At 40.2% G+C, this 19,560-nt stretch overlaps 1 protein-coding gene across 1 annotated transcript; it reads left to right on the top strand.

Annotated features, from left to right (window-relative positions):
• Nucleotides 1–19,560, top strand: DNA2 (DNA replication helicase/nuclease 2). The gene is made up of 21 exons (XM_058421651.1): nucleotides 1–101; nucleotides 854–1,033; nucleotides 1,436–1,619; nucleotides 2,963–3,108; nucleotides 4,550–4,675; nucleotides 5,495–5,714; nucleotides 6,775–6,892; nucleotides 7,179–7,344; nucleotides 8,545–8,739; nucleotides 8,928–9,158; nucleotides 9,663–9,779; nucleotides 9,883–9,992; nucleotides 11,047–11,156; nucleotides 12,127–12,351; nucleotides 13,361–13,554; nucleotides 13,658–13,747; nucleotides 13,840–14,032; nucleotides 16,624–16,713; nucleotides 17,300–17,482; nucleotides 17,590–17,738; nucleotides 18,345–19,560. Exons 1-21 carry the CDS (start codon nucleotides 91–93, stop codon nucleotides 18,397–18,399), a joined length of 3,093 nt encoding a protein of 1,030 aa, XP_058277634.1. The 5' UTR covers nucleotides 1–90; the 3' UTR covers nucleotides 18,400–19,560.

Raw genomic sequence — 19,560 nt, 5'->3', positions numbered from 1 at the left:
AGCGCTCCCCCGCCGCCTCCCTGGGGCTGCGCGCGGGCCGGGCCGAGCTGAGCCGAGCCGAGCCGGGCCCAGCGCCGCACGGAACTGCCCATGGCCGAGAGGTAGCGGCCGAGTGCGGGGAGCTCCAGCTGGGTGGAGAGGGCCGGGAGCGCGGGGAATTTGAACTTTAAAACGCTCCCGGCTCTGGGCGCGGGAACGTGGGATGGGGTTCTGAGGGCTGACGGGGCGACACCGGCCTTCCTCGGGCGCGGGCGAGAGGTGGGAAGCGCTGGGCGCTGCCGGGGATAAGCGGTGAGGGGAACCCGCCGCTGCCGAGCGCTGGGAACGGCGGCCTGCCGGGTCCCGGTGTGGGCTCTGCCCCGCCCGCCCTGCAGCTCCCCCGGGCATCCCTCGACGGCGGGAGAGCGGCGGGCTCGGCCGCTCTGTCGTGTTTTGGCTATTGGAAACTGAACCTCGAATGTCTGTTTTCTAATCAGCTTCAGGTAATCGGTAAAAATCTACTGCGTGTTCGAGGTATTTGTGTCACTGTGGGAGTTCACCCGTGCAAGGAGCTACAAGCTTTCTCACAAGCGTAACGTTTGCAGTACAGTTATAATTAGCTTACAAGTGCTTATGGATACGTGGACACAAAAATAAAGCACTAACTGTAATAAATAGCAAGTCGCTTAATATTTATAGGTATTTCCTACATTTTGCCTGTATAGAACAAGAAAAAAATCCCAAATGAAATATTTATAGAAATCGAAGGGGAGTAAAATTTGGTTTATGTTTGAAGCTTTCCTTCTTTTTGTATGTAGGTTGGTTGTTTTCAAATTGTGTAGTGTTCCGTCTTTGTAATTAGCTGTTACTTCAGTTTTCAGAAGAAAGTGGCTGGCTCGCCCGATACAATCCTCAAGAATGGGCTGAACAATAGATACCGTGTGCTGGAAGTCAGCGTAATACAGAGAAATGGAAGTGACCCTGAGAAACACTTGACAATTACAGCATCTCCCTCACTGGAAGATACAGAACTGTGCATTCTTAGGAATGGCTGGTAATTCATACATATGCATAGATGTTTGAAAAGGGAATTAAATACTGGATTATTAACTCAATTTTGTGTTGTCTTTGAGTTGAGTTTTATGGCTTTAGAAGCGATACAGGATCCTGAAATAATCTTTGTTATATGTAATATTGTCAGTATGCTAGCATAATGGATACCATCTTGAGAGACCTGATGTCAGGTAGTGTGTGTTGAGTGGGTATCGCTACCTTGCAGTTCTAATTGTCATTGTAAAAATGCCTTTATTCACTTTCAGGATTTATTTAGCTCAGCTTCTTAAAAAAACCCCGACCCAACATTTCAAAGAATGTTGAATCTGCTCTGTTAATGTGTTATTCCTTATACATTGTGTCTGTCGTTTGCAAATGACCGTGCGGGTGTATTCCCTTGCAGGGAGTCTGTCCCCGTTGTTCCAGGGGACATTGTTCATTTAGAAGGGGAGTGCAGCTCTGGCACCTGGCTCATAAATGCCCAGTGTGGGTACCTGGTCCTGTACCCAGACCTGCTGCTCTCGGGCACTACGATCTCAAGCAGTATTCGCTGTATGAGAAGGGCAGTGCTGAGTGAACGCTTCAGGGTAAGTGTTTATTCCAGACTGTCAGTGAGTTACTGTTCCACTGACACTGCTGGCTTAGCTCAATATTAAATCTGGCTCTGAGGCTGTATAGCAAAATGTCATTATTAGCAATTCATAATGTTTACAACACACAATAGGTTGGGGTGGAAACTGTCTCTGATTGAGCTTCTCTTGGTTTTTTTTGAGAATTGCACCTGAAATAATGCACTACTCTTCATACAGCTACTGGGCTAAAGAACTGGTCTTTCCACTTAGAATTCTGATAATTTTTTTTAAAATCTCTTGCCACATGTTGTGTGGATACGAATCCTTTGTGAGGGATATGCCTCTTGCCATCCATATGAAAACATAGCCCTGCTTGGTCAAGTTAAGAGCTTCTGAAAAATTTAGCGAATTCAGTTAATAATTGGTGTGGGCTAACTCTGGAATATGAATCCAGCTGCTCAATCTTGGAAAGAGGAGGAGTTTCTTATGGTAGTATCCTTGCTGATATATGAGAAATATGCTGCTAAAGAGAGAAGCAACAGCTGCCATTTTCAGCTGATGAAAACTTCCAGACATGATAGGAGTATAAATCTGAATGAATGAGGAAATTTTAATAGAGTGGTAAACAGCCTGACTGGGAACTGTGACTGAAACAAGAAAATTAAGTACAGGGGATTGGGGCTATGAAAGGGTCTTCAACCCTTTTTTAGTGGAGTAAGGGGAATAAAATAATTGGGACAATGCACAGGGTCTTGTCTGGGGTAGGGTAACACCCATCCACCTGCTTGTGAGTGTAATCCACAAGTGACTGGTCTGTAAGAGATCCATAATACCACAGTGTTTAGGTTTCCAGTTTGGTGGTGACTCATGTAAAGGTCATTTACTACCACTTTCAGTTCTTGTGAGTCTGCAGAGCCCAGCCCTGCTGATGGGTTTCTGAGACATGTTGGTGATATGTGGAATGATTTTCCTGTGAGCTGGTAATGGATAGGAAACTGCTTCTTGCAAGAAATGTGTCTAAGATTCTAAAGGTATGTATTTACATTAGGAAATGCCCACAGGCAAAACTTTCTCAAAATTCATTTTAATCTGTGCCTTTGTTTCTTATAGGGATTGTATCCTAACATTGTCAGGGGTAGGATAAACGTGAGAGATAAAGCAATAGGAGAGATCCATTTCAATTCAGCTGCTTTCACAGGCAGGTGTGAGTAGATAATCATTGGTGAGGTGAAAGCTAGCATGATCCTCCAGTTAAATAAGTGCAGGCCATGATGTGCAGCAAATAAAATTCAGATATTTTACAGAAGAGTTGGCATGAAGTGTGCATAAATCTTCACGTGTGATAACATCTGTTGCAGGGCTCCGAGTCGGGTTCGCGCCAAATGCTCATTGGTACAATTCTTCATGACATTTTCCAGCAGTCTGTAACCAATAACTTGACCCAAGAGAAGGTACAAGAACTAGCAAATAAAATTGTGTATGGACAAAAGTATCTCAAAGAAATGTAAGTAGCATTACAGCTGTCTTTTATGTTCAGAAGACAGGGCAGGAACTCTTTGAACTAGCAGATTAAGTTATACTTCAAAAAAGGTAGAGAGATTATCATTCTGCCAAATGACATTGCTTAATGGAAACTGGGGACCTTTTAGTAAGATAATTCCCTGTGTGATAACTTAATTTTATTTGCCTTCCCTGCTGACCTACTTCTATAGATCTGAACTTGTCTTTTGGAGTAACTGCTTGTGTCAGGGGTTTTTTTACTTTCAGGCCAAGCAGGTTGCAGTGTTTGTGTCTGTAACATTAGATTTCCAGGCATCTCCCAAAGCTGATTTGAATGGAACAAATGGTTAATTATGATCCTCAGCAATAAACCTAGAACCTTGTGACTGCCCAAGAACTGAATATCTGATAATTTCATATCTTTATCAGGTTACTTAAAGGCTCGGTTGTTAGAAGACCTTTAAATTACTTTCTCAGCAAAGCTGATAGAAATGCTAGTCAAACAAATAGTCTTAATATTTCCATCAGAAAATGGGAAGATAAATGGCTATCAGTTTTAACATTTTACTGCAGATTACTTGATTAAAATACAGTTCTACTTATGTAACTTAAAATCATTTTGTGTAGACTTTTAAACTTTTAGTTGGGCAATGTCAGTATCTGTTAACCCCAGATGACTCAGAAGTTAAAGTTGTAGTGGCAACTCTTAGTTCTGTTATGAAGATAATATTTTGAATTGTGGCTGCTAAAAGCCTTTATGTCCCTCTGGGCCTCCATGAAGTTGTTAATCTGCAATTCCTTTTTACAGTAGGCTACTGTTTGTTGGGATTGAAAAGTAAGTTGCTTAAATCTGCTATGTGGTCATTTGCACTCCTATGAACCTTTTTCCGCAAAAACCACGTGTATTTCTCTGTTGCTGTAGAATAATGACATTATTTCTAGTGATTGCCAGCACTGAATTGTGTAATGCCACACGATTAGATTCTGTGTCACGTTCTGTCAAAATGCACGTAAGGAGCACATGAGGATATCCAGACTAAAAGCAAATGGTCTTTTATTTTTTTTTTTCCCCCACTGTTGCATGAATTGTATGAATAGCCACTTTTGAATGTATGAGTCTGGTACTCCTTTCCTGCAGTCAAACTGTTAGTTTTGTTTCATCGCATCTGCCATGCTGATGCTCTCACTGTGCTGTAGCTGTTGTTTCAAAGGTTACGTCAGAAATGGATATTCTGGTACAGTATATCTCTTGTGATGGATGTTCAGTTAATAGTTCTATTGAGTTGAACCTCTATGAAGCTGTTATTATCTACAGTTTATAGACATTTATAAATACTTGACAGTTACTTCCAGTGATCTTGTTGCTACTCGAGGCAAATCTCTTGAGTACCAGCAGCAGATTTAATACTTTGTTTCCCTAATGTGCATGTCTGTTTTTTTTTTAGGTATCACTTAAACCTGAAACAAGCACAAATAATGCAAGAAGTAGAAGAATATTTGCCATCGTTTTTTAAGTGGGCAGAAGACTTCATGCACAATCCAGCAAATCAAAACAAAATGCAACTAAAACTGTAAGAAGCCAGAATTAAAAGTTTCAACCATTCTATGTTGTATATCTTGTTTAGTTCACTTGAAATTTTTAGAACTTCCTATGCACATGTGTTGGATGATTTGGAGCTAATTCATGGCCTCACCTTGTGCTGCATTTTAGCTGCCATTGTGAGTACTGGGCAAGACATGAAGCCTGAGGGTGAACTGACTCACCTAAAATCCTTGTGAACAGCGTGGTACAAACTAGAGCTTTTAGTGAGTAGAAGAGCAAGGATACTTGGGCTGCTGACTAAACTAGGAGTTACTGCAGTTATGAGCAAGACTGCAAATCAGAATGTGAAACCATTAATCAAATGGAATTCTTGAGTAATAAACATTTTTTGGTGAAATAGTGATTTTACTCAACTGCTGCTGAGCTCTCCTTGTCTGTGCTCTCCTTGTCTGTGGCTTCTTGCTGTTCATTGTAATAACCATAGGGTGTTAAAGTTTCAGTGAAATGGTAGGCCTGAGTAAAACCTGTGAGCTATTGTCAAGTGTATGATAGAGTGTGGTTACTGAGAAAAGACAAAAACTATTAAAGCCAATTTAAAGTCTCATTTTAACTCTGAAATTTAGGTGAATAGCAAAAACTAATAGCAATAGTTAGTTTCTGATATGTTGCTTTCTCTGTTAATGAGAACATTCGCTCAAGTGAGACTCGATGCATTTTATTTCTAAAGCTAGTGCTTAAAGGGCACTTACAATGCAGAAATATTATATATTTAGTTGCAACATATTTTAATGTTTAAATATTAATAATTAAGGGAAATTGTTAACTTCTGGCTTAATTTTCTTCCTAGGTCAAATGGTGGAAAAATAGAAGATGTGTCTTCTAAGATAGAGATTGTAGATATCTTGGACATTGAAGAGAATATCTGGTCTCCAAGGTTTGGGTTGAAGGGAAAGATTGATGTTACAGCCAGGGTGAAAATCCATTCCCAATCTGGAGTGCAGTCTCGGATAATGCCTTTAGAGCTCAAGTCTGGCAAGGAATCAAACTCTATAGAGCACAGAAGTCAGGTACAAACACCAGATGTCTAATTTCACTGTCAGTGGCTGTGTATACTTTCCTGTTAGGTGACCTATTTTAGGTCTTATCAATATGAAACACTTTGTATGTGGTAGAATCTAAATTCATGGATGCCTCATCCTGGTGTGCCCAAAGCTGCTGGTATAAAATGAAAGCGAACTGAGTAGTAAAAATATATACATTTACCATTTCCAAACACACTTCTGGGTTTTATGCTGAAATGTTTGTTCTTTAGTCTCTTCTTAATAAATTCAAATATTAGGTTGAAGCAAACAGTTTAAGGAACTAGTGTTATTCATACTTGCATATAGCTGGCCTGATTTAGAGAGGTAGTAGCCTTGTTATAAGGTTTTAGGGATGCTTTTTAATTTAAATCCTTGGTCAAGGATTTAACTTAAATCCTTACAGCTACTAGAAGACTTGTGATAATAACGGCTGTTTACCCATAGAAATTGTGGAAGAGCTAAATACAGTTTGGAATGTGTTTTGGTTTTAATACCGTGTTGGTTTTGACTGGGGTTAGCAGTAGTTTTCTTCACAGTAGATAAGTGTGGGCTGTGTTTGGATTTGCGCTGGGCACAGGCTGAGAGCAGAGATGTTGCTGTTACTGCTGAGCAGTTCACACAGCCAAGGCCTCTCCTGCTCCCCGTGGGGCCACGCTGGGGAGGAGACTGGGGCTGCTGGGATCTCAGGGGACACAGCACAGAGGACCCCAGGGACCCAGGGGCGCTGCAGAGCGTGCGGCTGATCAGCACACTCAGTATCGAAGGGGGGCACTCCAAGGTTTGGAGTGATGGAGTTTTGCCTTCCCAAGGCATCGTTCCACGGGATGGGGCCCTGCTCTCCTGGGGGTGCTTGAACACCTGTCCGAGCACGGGCAGAATGAATTCCTTCTTTTGCTTTGCTTGCATGTGTGGCTTTGCTTTTCCCTCTTCATCTGTCTTCATCCCAACCCGCAACAAGGGTGGGGGAGTGAGAGAGCAGCTAAGTGGTACTTGGGGTTAAACCACAATAACTATATTGGAATAAGTTTATGTATTACGTTTGCAGGTTATTCTGTACACGTTGTTGAATTTAGAGCGGAGAACGGATCCTGAAGCTGGATTTCTTCTTTATCTAAAAACTGGTACAATGTATCCTGTTTCTGGAGCTCGAATGGATCGAAGAGGTTAAGTTGTTGCCCTTCTCTGGAAACCGTAATTCTCATAACTAGTACTAGAATCTTTCTTTATAACTGTAAAGGTTACTCTTATGAAAACAGCTGTACTTGGGAGATGCTTCACTTGTTACTAAGCTTATGTTAAAAATTCAGTTATTTTAATTAATACGGTGCAAGGACTTTGCTATTTGTGAATAGTCGGTTCTTAGCTGATTAAAAGTTGATCGCTAATCAGTTTTGAGATAGAAATTGTTACAAACAAAAACATCAGCTTAGTTTATTCTTTTCTTGACAGAATTAATGAAGTTAAGAAATCATGTGGCCTTCTACTTAACACACAGTACCTATAAATCTGATGTGGGAAGGCAGAATTCCCAGCTTGCTGCTTTGCCTCCTGTGATAGATGACAGTCAAGCATGTAAACATTGCTCCCAAATGCACAACTGTGTTCTATACAGCAGGTAAAAAAAAAAAAAAAAAAGTCTGACTAATGTTTTTAAATGAGATTGAATAATTGTATCTTTTAATATAATTATTTCATTCTTGTGGTTGGCAGTTTTGTATATGTTGAGGACTTTTCCACCCCAAAAGAATCTTCCACAGATTTCTCTGTAACTTCTGTAGTTCAGCTCCTGATCTCACAGAGATTTAATATGTTTGCTCAGGTACACTTCCTGCAAGACAAAATCCAAGATAAGTCAACAAAATACTTGATGACAAAACCAGGTCTGTTTAAAAAGCTATATTCTTGCAGCTCTCTGAAAGAGGCAATCTTTGGGCCTGAGTTCTGGCTAGAAAACCGCTTTTTCAGGTTCATCCCACAGAAGATTGTTTCCCTGTAGTGTATGACACAAAAAATACATTGGTACTACTCTGCTGAAGTGTAATTGCATCTCCTGTTCAAGAGAAGTAGTGAACAAATTTCACACAAAGTTATTGAATTGTTTTAACGACTGTTACAAGTTTTAGACTCCATGCTGCACAAAAAACAACCAACATTGCATAAGGTAGAGATCAAAGGAGATATGTTAGAGCAGGAGAGCCTTTGGGGCAGTCTTGTGGAAATAGAATGCCTGATTGTTTTTAAAATTCTAGAGGTAAAAGTGTGTGTTGTGGGGATACATGATATGTTTCTGTGAAATCCTGCTTCTAATACTCAGTTGTTGCAGCAGCAGGATTATAGCTGGGTACCTTTTTACTTCTGAGTAAGCTTTTCTCTCTCTGGTTGTGTTTTCTATACATGATTGGGTATAATGTACATTGATATTTAGTTTTGAAATAAATTGACTTGAAGTTTGCTTGTGTTTTAACTAATAAATCCCCATTGCTTAGCTAAATATCAATATAATATTTGTAAGTTAATACTGATGAGTAAAAGGAGTAAAAGGTCAACTCTGTAAACATATACATTACTATCTTTGAAATGCCTTTATTTGGTCTTTGATTAACTTACTGCCCTTCAAAATCATAGAGATGATATGAAGTCACTCATTTAAGATTATGCTTCTGAACGAAGGATAGACATTCTACTTTATTCAAATAACAATAAACTAATGTCTGGTATGCTACAGTAGATATTTGGGTTATTGTTATGTACATACAGACTTGCAGGTGAAAAAGGATCCAGGCTGAGCCTTCCCTGTGGTTGGTTCTGTTCCTAGAGCTGTGGAGCAGAAGATGGCCAGTGTGGCCTTTCCTCCTGCTATGGTGCCTGTCATTGACAGAGAGACCCAGCACCTGAAACCCTCCCACTTGGAGTATTTCAGCCTCTGGTATCTGATGTTAACCTTGGAGCTGCAAAGTGGAGAGCATAAAAAGGGATATAAAAATATATGGATGATACCTTCTTTGGAAAGGTAAGGTATTAATTTCTAAATTCATGCCAATGATCCTTCCTTCCTTCCTTCCATTTGTTTGTTTTGTATTTTTGTTTTAATGGTTGATTGTGGGTGGCATGTTTTTTTAACTTGTAGGTTTTTTTCTTAGTAGTTCTCTTACAGAGAGGATATTAATATTAAAATATTTATTTTTTAAATATCTTTAGAGAGAAAGCTGGAGATTGTGTTGGAAACGTGATCAGAGTTGATGAAGTCCATGAAATTTCCGAGGGACAGTATCTACATTTTTTCCAGCATAGAAATGGTGCCATTCCTGCAACAAACCTGTTGGTTGGTGATCGAGTGGTTGTGAGTGGAGAGGAGAAGGGTTTGCTTGGTTTGGCTACTGGCTATGTTAGAGAAGTCAATGCAACAAAAGTCTCCTGTTTGTTGGGCAGGTAATAGGATAAAAAGAGAAGTATGTGTTTGCAAACACTGGCACTGGCTTGAGGAAGGGTGCTGCTCGGTGTCCTAAAAGCTGTGACATGTCCTGACCCTTCCTGCTGGCTTTGGAGTAGTACCCTTCAGAAATTCTCATCTTGGTTGAAGCTGTCAGTACTCGGTCAGTATATAAGCCCATCTATTTCACCAGGTTGTTTGAATAAAAGCACATTTAAACTGTATTTACTTACAGATCTAGCATGAGTCTATATGGATACAGTGATTACTGTGTTCATAGTAACTTTCATTGTTCAGTCTATATTGTCTTTAAATTTGGCTTATGTTTTATTATCTGTCATTGGGCTCATGCTTTCTTTGTATCAGGTAATAGTGTATTTCAATTATCTATTGCTTCACTCTGGGATCTCTGCAAGATATAATTTAACATGTAGTAATAAGTCTTTAATCAACATATGGCTGGTAAACAAAATTATTTTATCCATGTTCTTGTCATCCTTCAGGAATTTGTCAAACCTCCCCAAGGACACCATATTTAGGTTGGATCATGATGAAGGAGATGTTGGTACAGGAATCCCTTTTGAAAATCTTTCTAAATTGATGAAAGATTCCCCAGTCAGGTATGAAAAATCAAATTAATTTCACACTTGCAGTATTTTCAGATAAAGTTTCTCAGCTGGTAACTCTTACTGTAACTCAGTTTTGTCTTATTTTTTTCCATAGTGAGAGGCTCCGCAACTTGATAATTGACTTCCAGAAACCACGTTTTATTCAGCACTTGAGCTCTGTTCTTCCTCCTGAAGCAAAGGAAACTGTTGCAAATATTTTAAAGGGTATAAAGAAGTGACTTTCTCTAAAATACTCTGCTTAGCAGTATGTCTCTGTAGCCAAAGTATTCATCATGCTAAATATAGGGCGTTTTTCCTTCTTTGGGGTCCAGTGATAGTTTTCAGCTTAAAAATTAAAACCAAGTTTTTGCCTTGCATGTCTTCCAACAAGCTGAAGACACGTTTAATCACAGGAAGACCTGATCAGATACTTGTTCACAACTTTATTTTACTTTTGTTCGTGGCTGCAGCGTGCAGTTGCAGAGTGCCGTGATTACCTCTAACCTTTCCAGAAGGAATGAACAGAGACAGCTCTTGGGATGGAGTAAGCTGACCTTGAGGGAGAGGAAAGAGATGGGCTTTGTTGGAAACATTCACACTATAATCACTCTTGCTGGCTTGTTGGCAGCTCGGTGCTCTCATGCTTTGTGGCACTTATTTAAAAACAAAACTTGTTTAGGTATGAGGCAGTATCTTGGTTTTGGTGGAAATATTTCCTTGTTCTCTGACAGAGTTGCCTTTGAGAACACAAATTTAACTGAGTTCTCTTAGAGCAAATTGAATTTTTTACAAAAACCCAGTTTGAAGTCTTGTTTTGCTTGAGCTTTGCTTAGTCCAGATAGCTGAAACATGCTGCCTGTTTGTATCAGACTGGGGCAAATGAGCTCTGCTGTAATGTTTGCTCTGAACAACGTGCTGCTGTGTGTGCTACTCGTCAGCCCTTGCTGTGAGCTGTGTGTTTGAATGGGGAAGTGCTATGATCAAACACAAATGTCCAGACACAATATATGGAGGTGGTCAATTAAGATACTAGGAAAAAAAAGTCACAAAAAGTCTAAAAATAAAAATGTCTTCGGTGACTTATTTCTAGGACCATAGGACCCTTTAGTACTTATGTGGTGTATTATGTTTAATGTCATATCTTCATTAGAACCTACGGACTTTGCTCCATTCTTGTCTCTATTAAGTGGAGGAGGAAATTATAATTTTGCTCTGACTTTAGTAATTATTACAATTACGATGAAGCGTAGTAATTCAATTTTGCTTTTTCTTCTGAAAGGTCTAAATAAGCCTCAGAAACAGGCAATGAAACAAGTGCTACTTTCAAAAGACTACACACTTATTGTGGGTATGCCTGGAACAGGAAAAACGACTACAATATGTGCTCTAGTAAGATGTGTTTCATTTCTTGGGTGAGATCTAGAGGACAGAATTAAACCAACTGGGTAGTGTCATGGTTTCACCTAAGTATATGTATAACTCTTTTTGCTTAACCTATATTTGGTAGAACTAAAATTGGATTTTGTGGAGTAGGATTGTCTATTGCTTGTGTAGGAATATATGTGGGAGGGGGGAGATTGAAGTGTGATATTTAATAATTTCTGTGTTGCTTTAGTGTTAAAATTCTTTGGCTCCGAATATCAGCAAGTCTTCAAATCCTGAGTTACAGCTTTAAAGAGCTTCTCTTTTTGAGAAGCCAGTAACTTGTCCACTGTGAATTGTATGAACCTGTGGGGCTGAATCCATGTGCAGTCTGCTGCCGTCTCTAGTTGGTGGGTCTCTTTTCCCCAGGAAAGGGCTGTAGGAGCATACCGGATTCAGGCTGTGGGCTTGAGTGAGTTTTTCATGGAAGAGCAATATTATGCTGCCTTCAGTTGTCATCAGCTCGTGGTGAAAGAGGAGGCTGGAGAGCAGACAGCTGCTGCTATCTTTAGATCAGCCCATTCCCCTGAATTGCCATGGAGATCAGTGCTGTGGCAGTGGGCTGCATGGCTTGTTCTTACACTGGGGGTCTTAGGGGTGCAGCTAGCTCCCTGTGAGTGCACATGCAGGCTCTTTGCTCTCGCTCTTGGCAGCAGCGCTGGGAGCCTGCTGTCCGTGGGAGCCCTCCTGGCAATGGCCGCCTTGGCAGTGGCCAGCTGGCACACCTGCCCAGGGAGGCTGGCACACCTGCCCAGGGAGGCTGGCACACCTGCCCAGGGAGGCTGGCACACCTGCCATGGGAGACTGGCACAGACCGAGCCACGCTTGTTACCGGCTCCCCCAGAGCCTTGTGGTTTTCACCTTATCAAACCTGGGAGGCTTGGTTCTTGCAGGTGAGCTAACAGTATCTCCCTTTCTTTCCTTTGCCGATCCTTAGGTGAGAATTCTTTCTGCTTGTGGCTTCAGTGTCCTCCTGACCAGCTTTACGCACACGGCTGTAGACAATGTCCTGCTGAAGTTGGCCAAATTCAAAGTTGGTTTCTTGCGCTTGGGCCGAGCTCAGAAGGTTCATCCAGATATTCAGAAATACACGGAAGAAGAAATCTGCAGGTCCAGATCAATTAAGTCTGTAACAGATTTGGAAGAGGTCTATAATAGTCAGGTGAGAAAAATGTTTTTTGCTAGCCCTACACATTATTAAAGATAATTACGTTGGCATTTTGTTGGGATGCTGCAGAGAAGGAACCCATCCCGAGGGTGTGTACTGCTGTAAGAAATCTGAGCTGAAAGAGATACTCAACCTTGCATTGCTTCGATTTCTTTATAGCCAGTAATAGTGACCTACGTTAAGTCTGCAAGTTGAGAAGCTTTGTTTTTGTCCACGCAAGGTAACTGATTGTAATAAACCCCAAAGACTGCAGTGCTTTTATCTGAGCTCTTGTGAACTTTACATACTGCTGCTGTTTGTCCCTCCTCCCTCCCACTTGTGCCATTAGTACAATCAGCAGATGGAGAAGAGGAAGTGGAATGCTGTGGAGCTGACCTGGCCAAACCCTTGTTTTTGATTGAAAGATTAGTGCTGTCTGTGTGAATGTTAATGCATAAACCATAATGGGAGCTGGGTCATATGAGTCAGTGGCAGCTTTAAATTCTCTGAAAGAATAAAGTCTGATGGTAGTTGGAGTAAATGCCAACTTCACAAACCTGCCATTTACTTTTTCTTGATGAGTACTACAGAGTAATGATTGAAGTCATAAGGGGAATGACTTAGCATTTCTTATTTTAGTCATTTTGGATTGCAGTGGAATCACAGTGGTGGGAGGAACTGTGCTGCTGTTGTTGTTTTATCTTCTCTTCAGTATGGAAAAAAAACCTCAAACCACCTGAATTTCCATGAATTGTCATCACTCTGAACAGATGACAGGAACAAGTTGTTTGCTGCAGTCTGCTATAAAGCTGGTTTTGTTTGTCACTTGCAGTTGATACAAGAATATGTCAGGCCAACATATGTCTAAGTTATGCTGGTCTGATTTCAAGGATTAGTAATTAGATTTCTGTGATTCTACAGTTGAGTTCAGTTTAATGGGAAATATTTTTTCTTTTAATATGGAGAACATAGTGCTAAAGGATATAAAATGTGCCTTATCCTTGAAACTTGTCTCAATTTTCAGCCGGTGGTAGCAACGTCTTGCATGGGAGTAAATCACCCCATCTTTGTTCAGAAGCAATTTGACTTCTGTATTGTTGATGAAGCTTCCCAAATAAGCCAGCTCATCTGCCTGGGCCCACTGTTCTGCTCCAAGAGGTTTGTGCTGGTGGGGGATCATCAGCAGCTGCCTCCACTTGTGCTGAATGCAGAAGCAAGGTGAGATAAAATGCTGCTGCACAGTTACTAGTCACAAGTTCTGGGAAGGCTTTTGCAGGGTTCCGATTGACACATTTTGATTTTTATTTTTGTGTTGTAACAGAGATCTTGGCATGAGTGAAAGCTTATTTAAAAGGCTGGAACAAAACCAAAATGCTGTTGTCCAATTAACTGTGCAATACAGAATGAATAGGTACTGTGAATGTTTATTTATTAAATTGTGTTCTTAATGCGGGATTGAAATGGTGAGATTTTTATGCCCTTTCTTGTTTTTTAAATGTTTAGTAAGATTATGTCATTGAGTAACATGCTGGTATATGAAGGCAAACTGGAATGTGGCTCAGAGAAGGTGTCAAATGCCACTGTTAACTTGCCCAACCTAAAGAAATTGAAACTGGACCTTGGGGATGCTTCAAAGACATGGCTGAAAGAAGTCCTTGATCCAGACACACCTGTGTGTTTTCTGAACACTGAGAAGGTAAAGTTCATTATGCTCTTTCAGACATTGTGTTTTGAGGCAAGTTCTCGGTACAGTCAACGTGTAAAACTGTAGGGTGAAACAGGGAACTGCAGAAAGTGTTTTTCTAGGATCACGTGAAGTGTGCAGCACACAAAAACATCGTTGGTACCGTTGGCAGAGCTGAGCAGGGGTGGTACAGCTGCTGCTGGAAACATTGCATCTGGGAACAGCTGAAAACTTGAATTTAGATGCTGTTTTAGAAAATATTGAATGGACTTTACACTTTGTTCTTGCTGTAAAGTGTAGCTTGAAGTGTGGGGCCATACTGGGTGTCCTTGTGACCAGGGAATGGCCTTGTTTCCATTGGCTCAGGGTCAGTGCTGTCAAAGCTCTGTGCCAGTGGCAGCAATAACTGCACTTCTCCATGGGAGCTTGCAGACATTCTGTGCATTGAAGTGTAAGGGATGGATAAATTGGTTTAGGTGTGTCCTTTCATGGAGACTCAAAATTTTGCTGGGAAAGTAAAATTCTAGTGTGGATAAAAATTCTGCAAAGAAACTGACTTGCAGGAAAAATGAGGAAGAGTTTAAATGCATGTTTAAAGAGGAAAAAGATTAATAAATTAGTTTTAATATATATATATTTTTAATAAATTACCTGTTTGTGGTCTCTAGTACTTGTCGCTGTAACTGGTGATTGGATTATAATTTGGGTCTTTCTTCCTCCTTAACAGATTTTGTGTTCATTCCTATTAATACTGTGTTTTGTCAATAATTATATCAACTGATGATCTTTTATGCTGACCCTGGTTAGAACTCACCAGTGTTTCTGTGCTCTCTGTAACACTGTTTAGGATTTATATTTTTTTACTACGGTTCTGATAGAATCTCTTCAGTGACCTAAAGAGAAGCAGTGTTTATTTTGATGACTTAGAGGAATTTCTGAAAATGTCTAAAGTAAGCAGAGACATTTTCCAGGAATGCTTCTACAGCTGCAGTCCCTTTCCCAGGAAAGCAGACAGCTGGTCCCAGGGAAGAGGCCTGATAATGGGAATCTGGCTGAAACACTGTTTATCTAGTAATCATAGCAAAATTGCTAATGACAAAAGTAGAGTTTCTGTTCCATTTTAGGTGGTGTTTTTTTTAATTTTTTTTTCCCTAGAAAGCCCATCTCAAGTGTAAGACCGCTGTTCTCTTCATGGAGCCAGGAAGAAAGTTTTATTTCCTATATAGACATGAGGCTATCATGTCATTTCTCCTTTTGGACTTTCTGTCAGAACTCCATGTAGTGTGTTAGCCATGGAGGGGGAAATGGAAAAAACCCCACTGAACCTGACAACAAACAAAAACATTTCTTTCCTTTGACTTTATAGTAGGTTTTTCCCCCTGTATTGTTTATAGTGTAACCAAGAAATGCTTATGAAGAAGTAGACTTGGAGAGGGATACAAACAGAAAAGGAAGAAGAAAAAACACCACCACACCACCAGGAAGCTTACGTTTATTATGCAACGGAGGAGAAAAGGCTTCTATTGTTTTCTGCTTAACAATGCAACATGTTTGTGGCAGCAATTGGAAATCTATTTGTTTCTCTTCTGCCAACCCCTGTGTCAGTCTGCACTTCTCTGACAGCTTGGAGCTGGCTGTTTGAAAAATGACACCCTTGATTTAGGGCAAGTCCCCTGAGAATTTCTAGGCCCAAGTTGTTTTTCTTGGTGGTTCTGCTGGTGTCCTGTGGGAACAGGAGAAATATAAATGTAAGCATGTGTTAACTACTTTCCTAAAATGAGTTTTGTGTAGTTTTTAGCTGCACTAATGCCAGTGTGGTCAGAAATTAACTGTGCAGTAAAACAGTGCTCTTCTGCTTGAAGAGAACTCGGGCACACGGAGTTTGGAGGCTTCCAAACACACATTCATTGCTATTGGTGCTACTCCAACTTTAGAGAAGGCAGGAGTCAAGCAGAGACAAAAAATTGCGAAATTGTGACACTACAAAGACACGAGTTTACATCCTGAGCTTGTTAGCCTCATTCTTACCTGATGCAGAGAATGGGAGGTAATGGTTAAGAAATGGTAAATTCAGTGAATGCTTTATTTAAAGGTTGGAAGTTCAATTGAATACTCCCATTTTGGGTAGTTCTTGCTTTAGCTTTAAATGTAGGCTTTCAAACATTTAAAAATTTTTTCCTTTATGCCATGGAATGAAGAAAATTCACTGTAAATTATGTTGTATAGAAAACATTAAAGCAAAAGTCCCATGTAAAATATAATCTGCTCTCTTACCTTATCAGCAGGAAAATGTCCATTTTTGAGTTTTTTGATTTATGATGTATAATGCTCAGCTGTAAAATCAGAGGATTAAGCTTTGGCAGTTTCTTAAGGTGACAAGCTAGTGCTAGAAACTCATTTTTTCCACTTTGTTTTTCAAATGCAATATTCTGAAGCTAATTCACACTACAGGCTCTTCTGTTTAGTAAATTTTAGCAACTGACTTTATTTCTTTCATTAATACCATTAGTATAAATCCACATACAACTCAGTGAATTAAGGACAGAACGTATTACCCCATTACAGAGAGCAAAAGTCATTGTTTTCTGTTTGTATTTTTAAAGGTCCCAGCACCGGAACATGCAGAAAAAGGTGGCATAAGCAACGTGACAGAAGCTAAAATAGTGCTTTTCCTCACATCCTTATTTATTAAGGTACCTGTTACTTCATTACGTGGTTTTGAGGAAGAGCTTTATAACGAATATTTTTACATTGCTTTAGTAGTGGTGGCTTTATGAATTGGGTAGATCTCTTGGGGATAATCTTAAGGATAAATTGAAGACTGGCTTCATGTCAGTGTAGTGGGGGGCCTGAGGTCTGCATTCCCTTCGCTGTCCCTTCCCCACTTGGAGCTGAGATGCAAAACACAAAAGCTGGACGCTGAATTATGTTAAGAGATGAGGGCTTTCTTGGGAGGGAGGGGAGAGGGTTTGCCTTTGTTCCTTGTTTCATCCAGTCAGCTTGGGGAGTAGGACAGACCAGGAGCTCTGAGTGTTCACCTCGCAGTTTAGAGAAAGAAGAATGAGGATTTTGAGGATATCTGTCTTTGTGCTAAGTTAAGACAAAGCTTGGGAGCTTGCAGTAACTAATGTTTTCTATCTTCTTTAGTTAATGCTAATTACACCTATAGTTCCATTTTTTTTTTTTTTTTAATGTAATTAGAAGAGTCTTTCTGACCGTACTGAGTTTTCCAAGCCAACTGCAGTGACAAATTGTCTCTCCGGTTTCTTCTTCATTCAGGCTGGCTGTAAGCCCTCAGACATTGGCATTATATCACCCTACAGACATCAGTTAAAAACAATCACCGATTTGATGGCCAAATGGAAAGAGAGCAGAGTGGAAGTTAACACGGTTGACAAATACCAAGGAAGAGACAAAAGTATCATAATTGTGTCTTTTGTTAGGAGCAGCATCGATGAAAATGTAAGCTGACTTTGTCCCAGTCAATTTTAGTTTAGATTTGTTTTGAAAAGGAGTGGTTTATGTCCATTAAGTAGGAAAAATAAAAGCAGGTGACATTTCTTTCCCAGCTTGGCACCCTCCTGAAGGACTGGCGCCGCCTGAATGTTGCTATCACAAGAGCCAAGCACAAGCTGGTCCTGGTGGGCTGTGTTCCATCCCTGTGCTGCTATCCCCCCTTGGAGAAGCTGCTCTGCCATTTGCAGTCCCAGGCAATGATATCCTTTATCCCCACGCTAGTTTGGGAAAGGGGAAGGGTAAGATTGACTTACTGAGAATTGAGGTGAGAATGGGAAAACCTTTGATTATTTAGCTTATACTTTTAACAGTGATTGGCAACACGGCACGAAGTGTGCTGATTAAATTTGCCAGGGGTGTACTTGGGATCAAGCTAGCGGATGGGTTTAGGACCTTCTCTGTCTTCAAAAGCAGAAAAAGTCAATGCTGACTTGAAAGTCAACTTTGACGGAACTTTTTGATTTCGAGGCCTGAATTTTTAATCTTTAATGCTTTTGCATTTTTTCCTGTGATCATTTCGAGTTTCTTGGCATCTTAAAGTCAGTGTGATTGCTTACTTCCACTTAACACATCTGCTTCATGAATAATCTTGGCGGAAAGGAAAAAATAGTGTCACTTTCAGATGACTTGGTAGTTTTTTTCTTTCTCTCTGGCATTGTACTGAAAAAGCTTTAGCTATTGCTGTTTCCATCTCCTATTTGAACAGGAAAGAACCTTGTTAGCTGCTTTCTTTGCAAACACCAGCGCGTATTCAAACAGGTTTTGTGAAAGAAAAATGTTGTCAAAATGCTTCCTTAACTTGCTACATCTTGAATCTTCCAGCCGGGGCTCATGAAAGTATCCACAAGTGTAACATCCTATGAGTGTGGAGATGGAAAGTTTCGCAGGCCTTTGTATCTTTGCTTCTGCTGTTGTTGAATGTAAATAACTGGTGATTGGGTATCAGTGCCCATGTGCGCTGTTTGGTCTGGAGGCAGCCAAAACAGGAAGCATTCCATTATTTGGAAGTTTCCTTTCAGTAGAATAACAGACATTTCTTGAAAAAGCTGATGGTTACAGTACTAAAGCACCCTGAAGTTTACTTGTGACAAGCCAGAAGTACTGAAGCACTCTGTTCCTTCCAGTACTGGATATTGCTATATTCTCTTTTACCTTGCTGAACAGTTACCGTGCAGAAGTGAGTGGGGAAACACTGGAGGAGGAAGGAAGTGTAAGCCAGTGTTGTATTGAGCCACAATTTTCTGGGCTCAGTTTGGATTTAAAAACTTGAAAATGTAGTTTACATACAATAATTTCATTTGTTAGAATTCCTAATTAAGGTGCTGTGTTGTGCTGTTTGGAGAAAAAAAAGTTAGGAAAAACGTATTCCTCTTCTTCAAAGCCGCACATTGTCCTTTGAAGTCTACACCTGCTTTTAAAAATGCTGAAGTCTTTGATATTTATATACATAATGTAATTAACCTCTCGTGAAGATCCCTTGATGACATTTCTAATCTCTTGATTTGGCATACATCAGGAAGAAATTTGATGCTGATTCACTTAATCCCCTGTTATTCACTAATGTGTTCAGCAGATCAATCTGAAGTGAAATGCTTCATAGTAGAACTCTTGTTTTCAGTTGATCTGATCTGTAGTCTTCAAAACAGAGATTTCCCAGGACACTAGACATGCAGCTTGCTGACTAAGAAATTTACATGCTCAGGTTCTATTTTTTTAAAGATGATGGCATATAGACAACAGAAAACACCTTTTACTTGAGAGATCTGTGTTAGTTTCTTTATGCTACCTCATATTCTAGACCGAAGAGACTGAGAAGTTTCTTTCCAAGGTTGCTGGTGGAAACATCAATTTTTTTGATTCTTCAGAATCATTAGCACTTGTTTTCTCTTGGATCGATGTCAACTAGCTGTGTGCATGCAGTTGCAGACAAACTTTTTAAATGTGGGCATTTTCACTCTTTTAAACTGCTCCTTAACTTTTTGTAATGTTTGAAATAATAAAAGTTTGCTGTTGGTTTGTTTAAA

This window comes from Hirundo rustica, chromosome 8 (genome assembly GCF_015227805.2).
Source record: "Hirundo rustica isolate bHirRus1 chromosome 8, bHirRus1.pri.v3, whole genome shotgun sequence".
Lineage (NCBI taxonomy): Eukaryota > Metazoa > Chordata > Aves > Passeriformes > Hirundinidae > Hirundo > Hirundo rustica.
Note: the sequence above shows the minus strand (reverse complement) of the source record. Positions and strands in the feature narration are given on the sequence as shown.

Coding starts and splice junctions, on each gene's coding strand:
- DNA2 (XM_058421651.1), top strand. Junction 8,740..8,927: donor ATGATACCTTCTTTGGAAAG/GTAAGGTATTAA, acceptor AAATATCTTTAG/AGAGAAAGCTGGAGATTGTG. Junction 13,555..13,657: donor GTGCTGAATGCAGAAGCAAG/GTGAGATAAAAT, acceptor GTGTTGTAACAG/AGATCTTGGCATGAGTGAAA.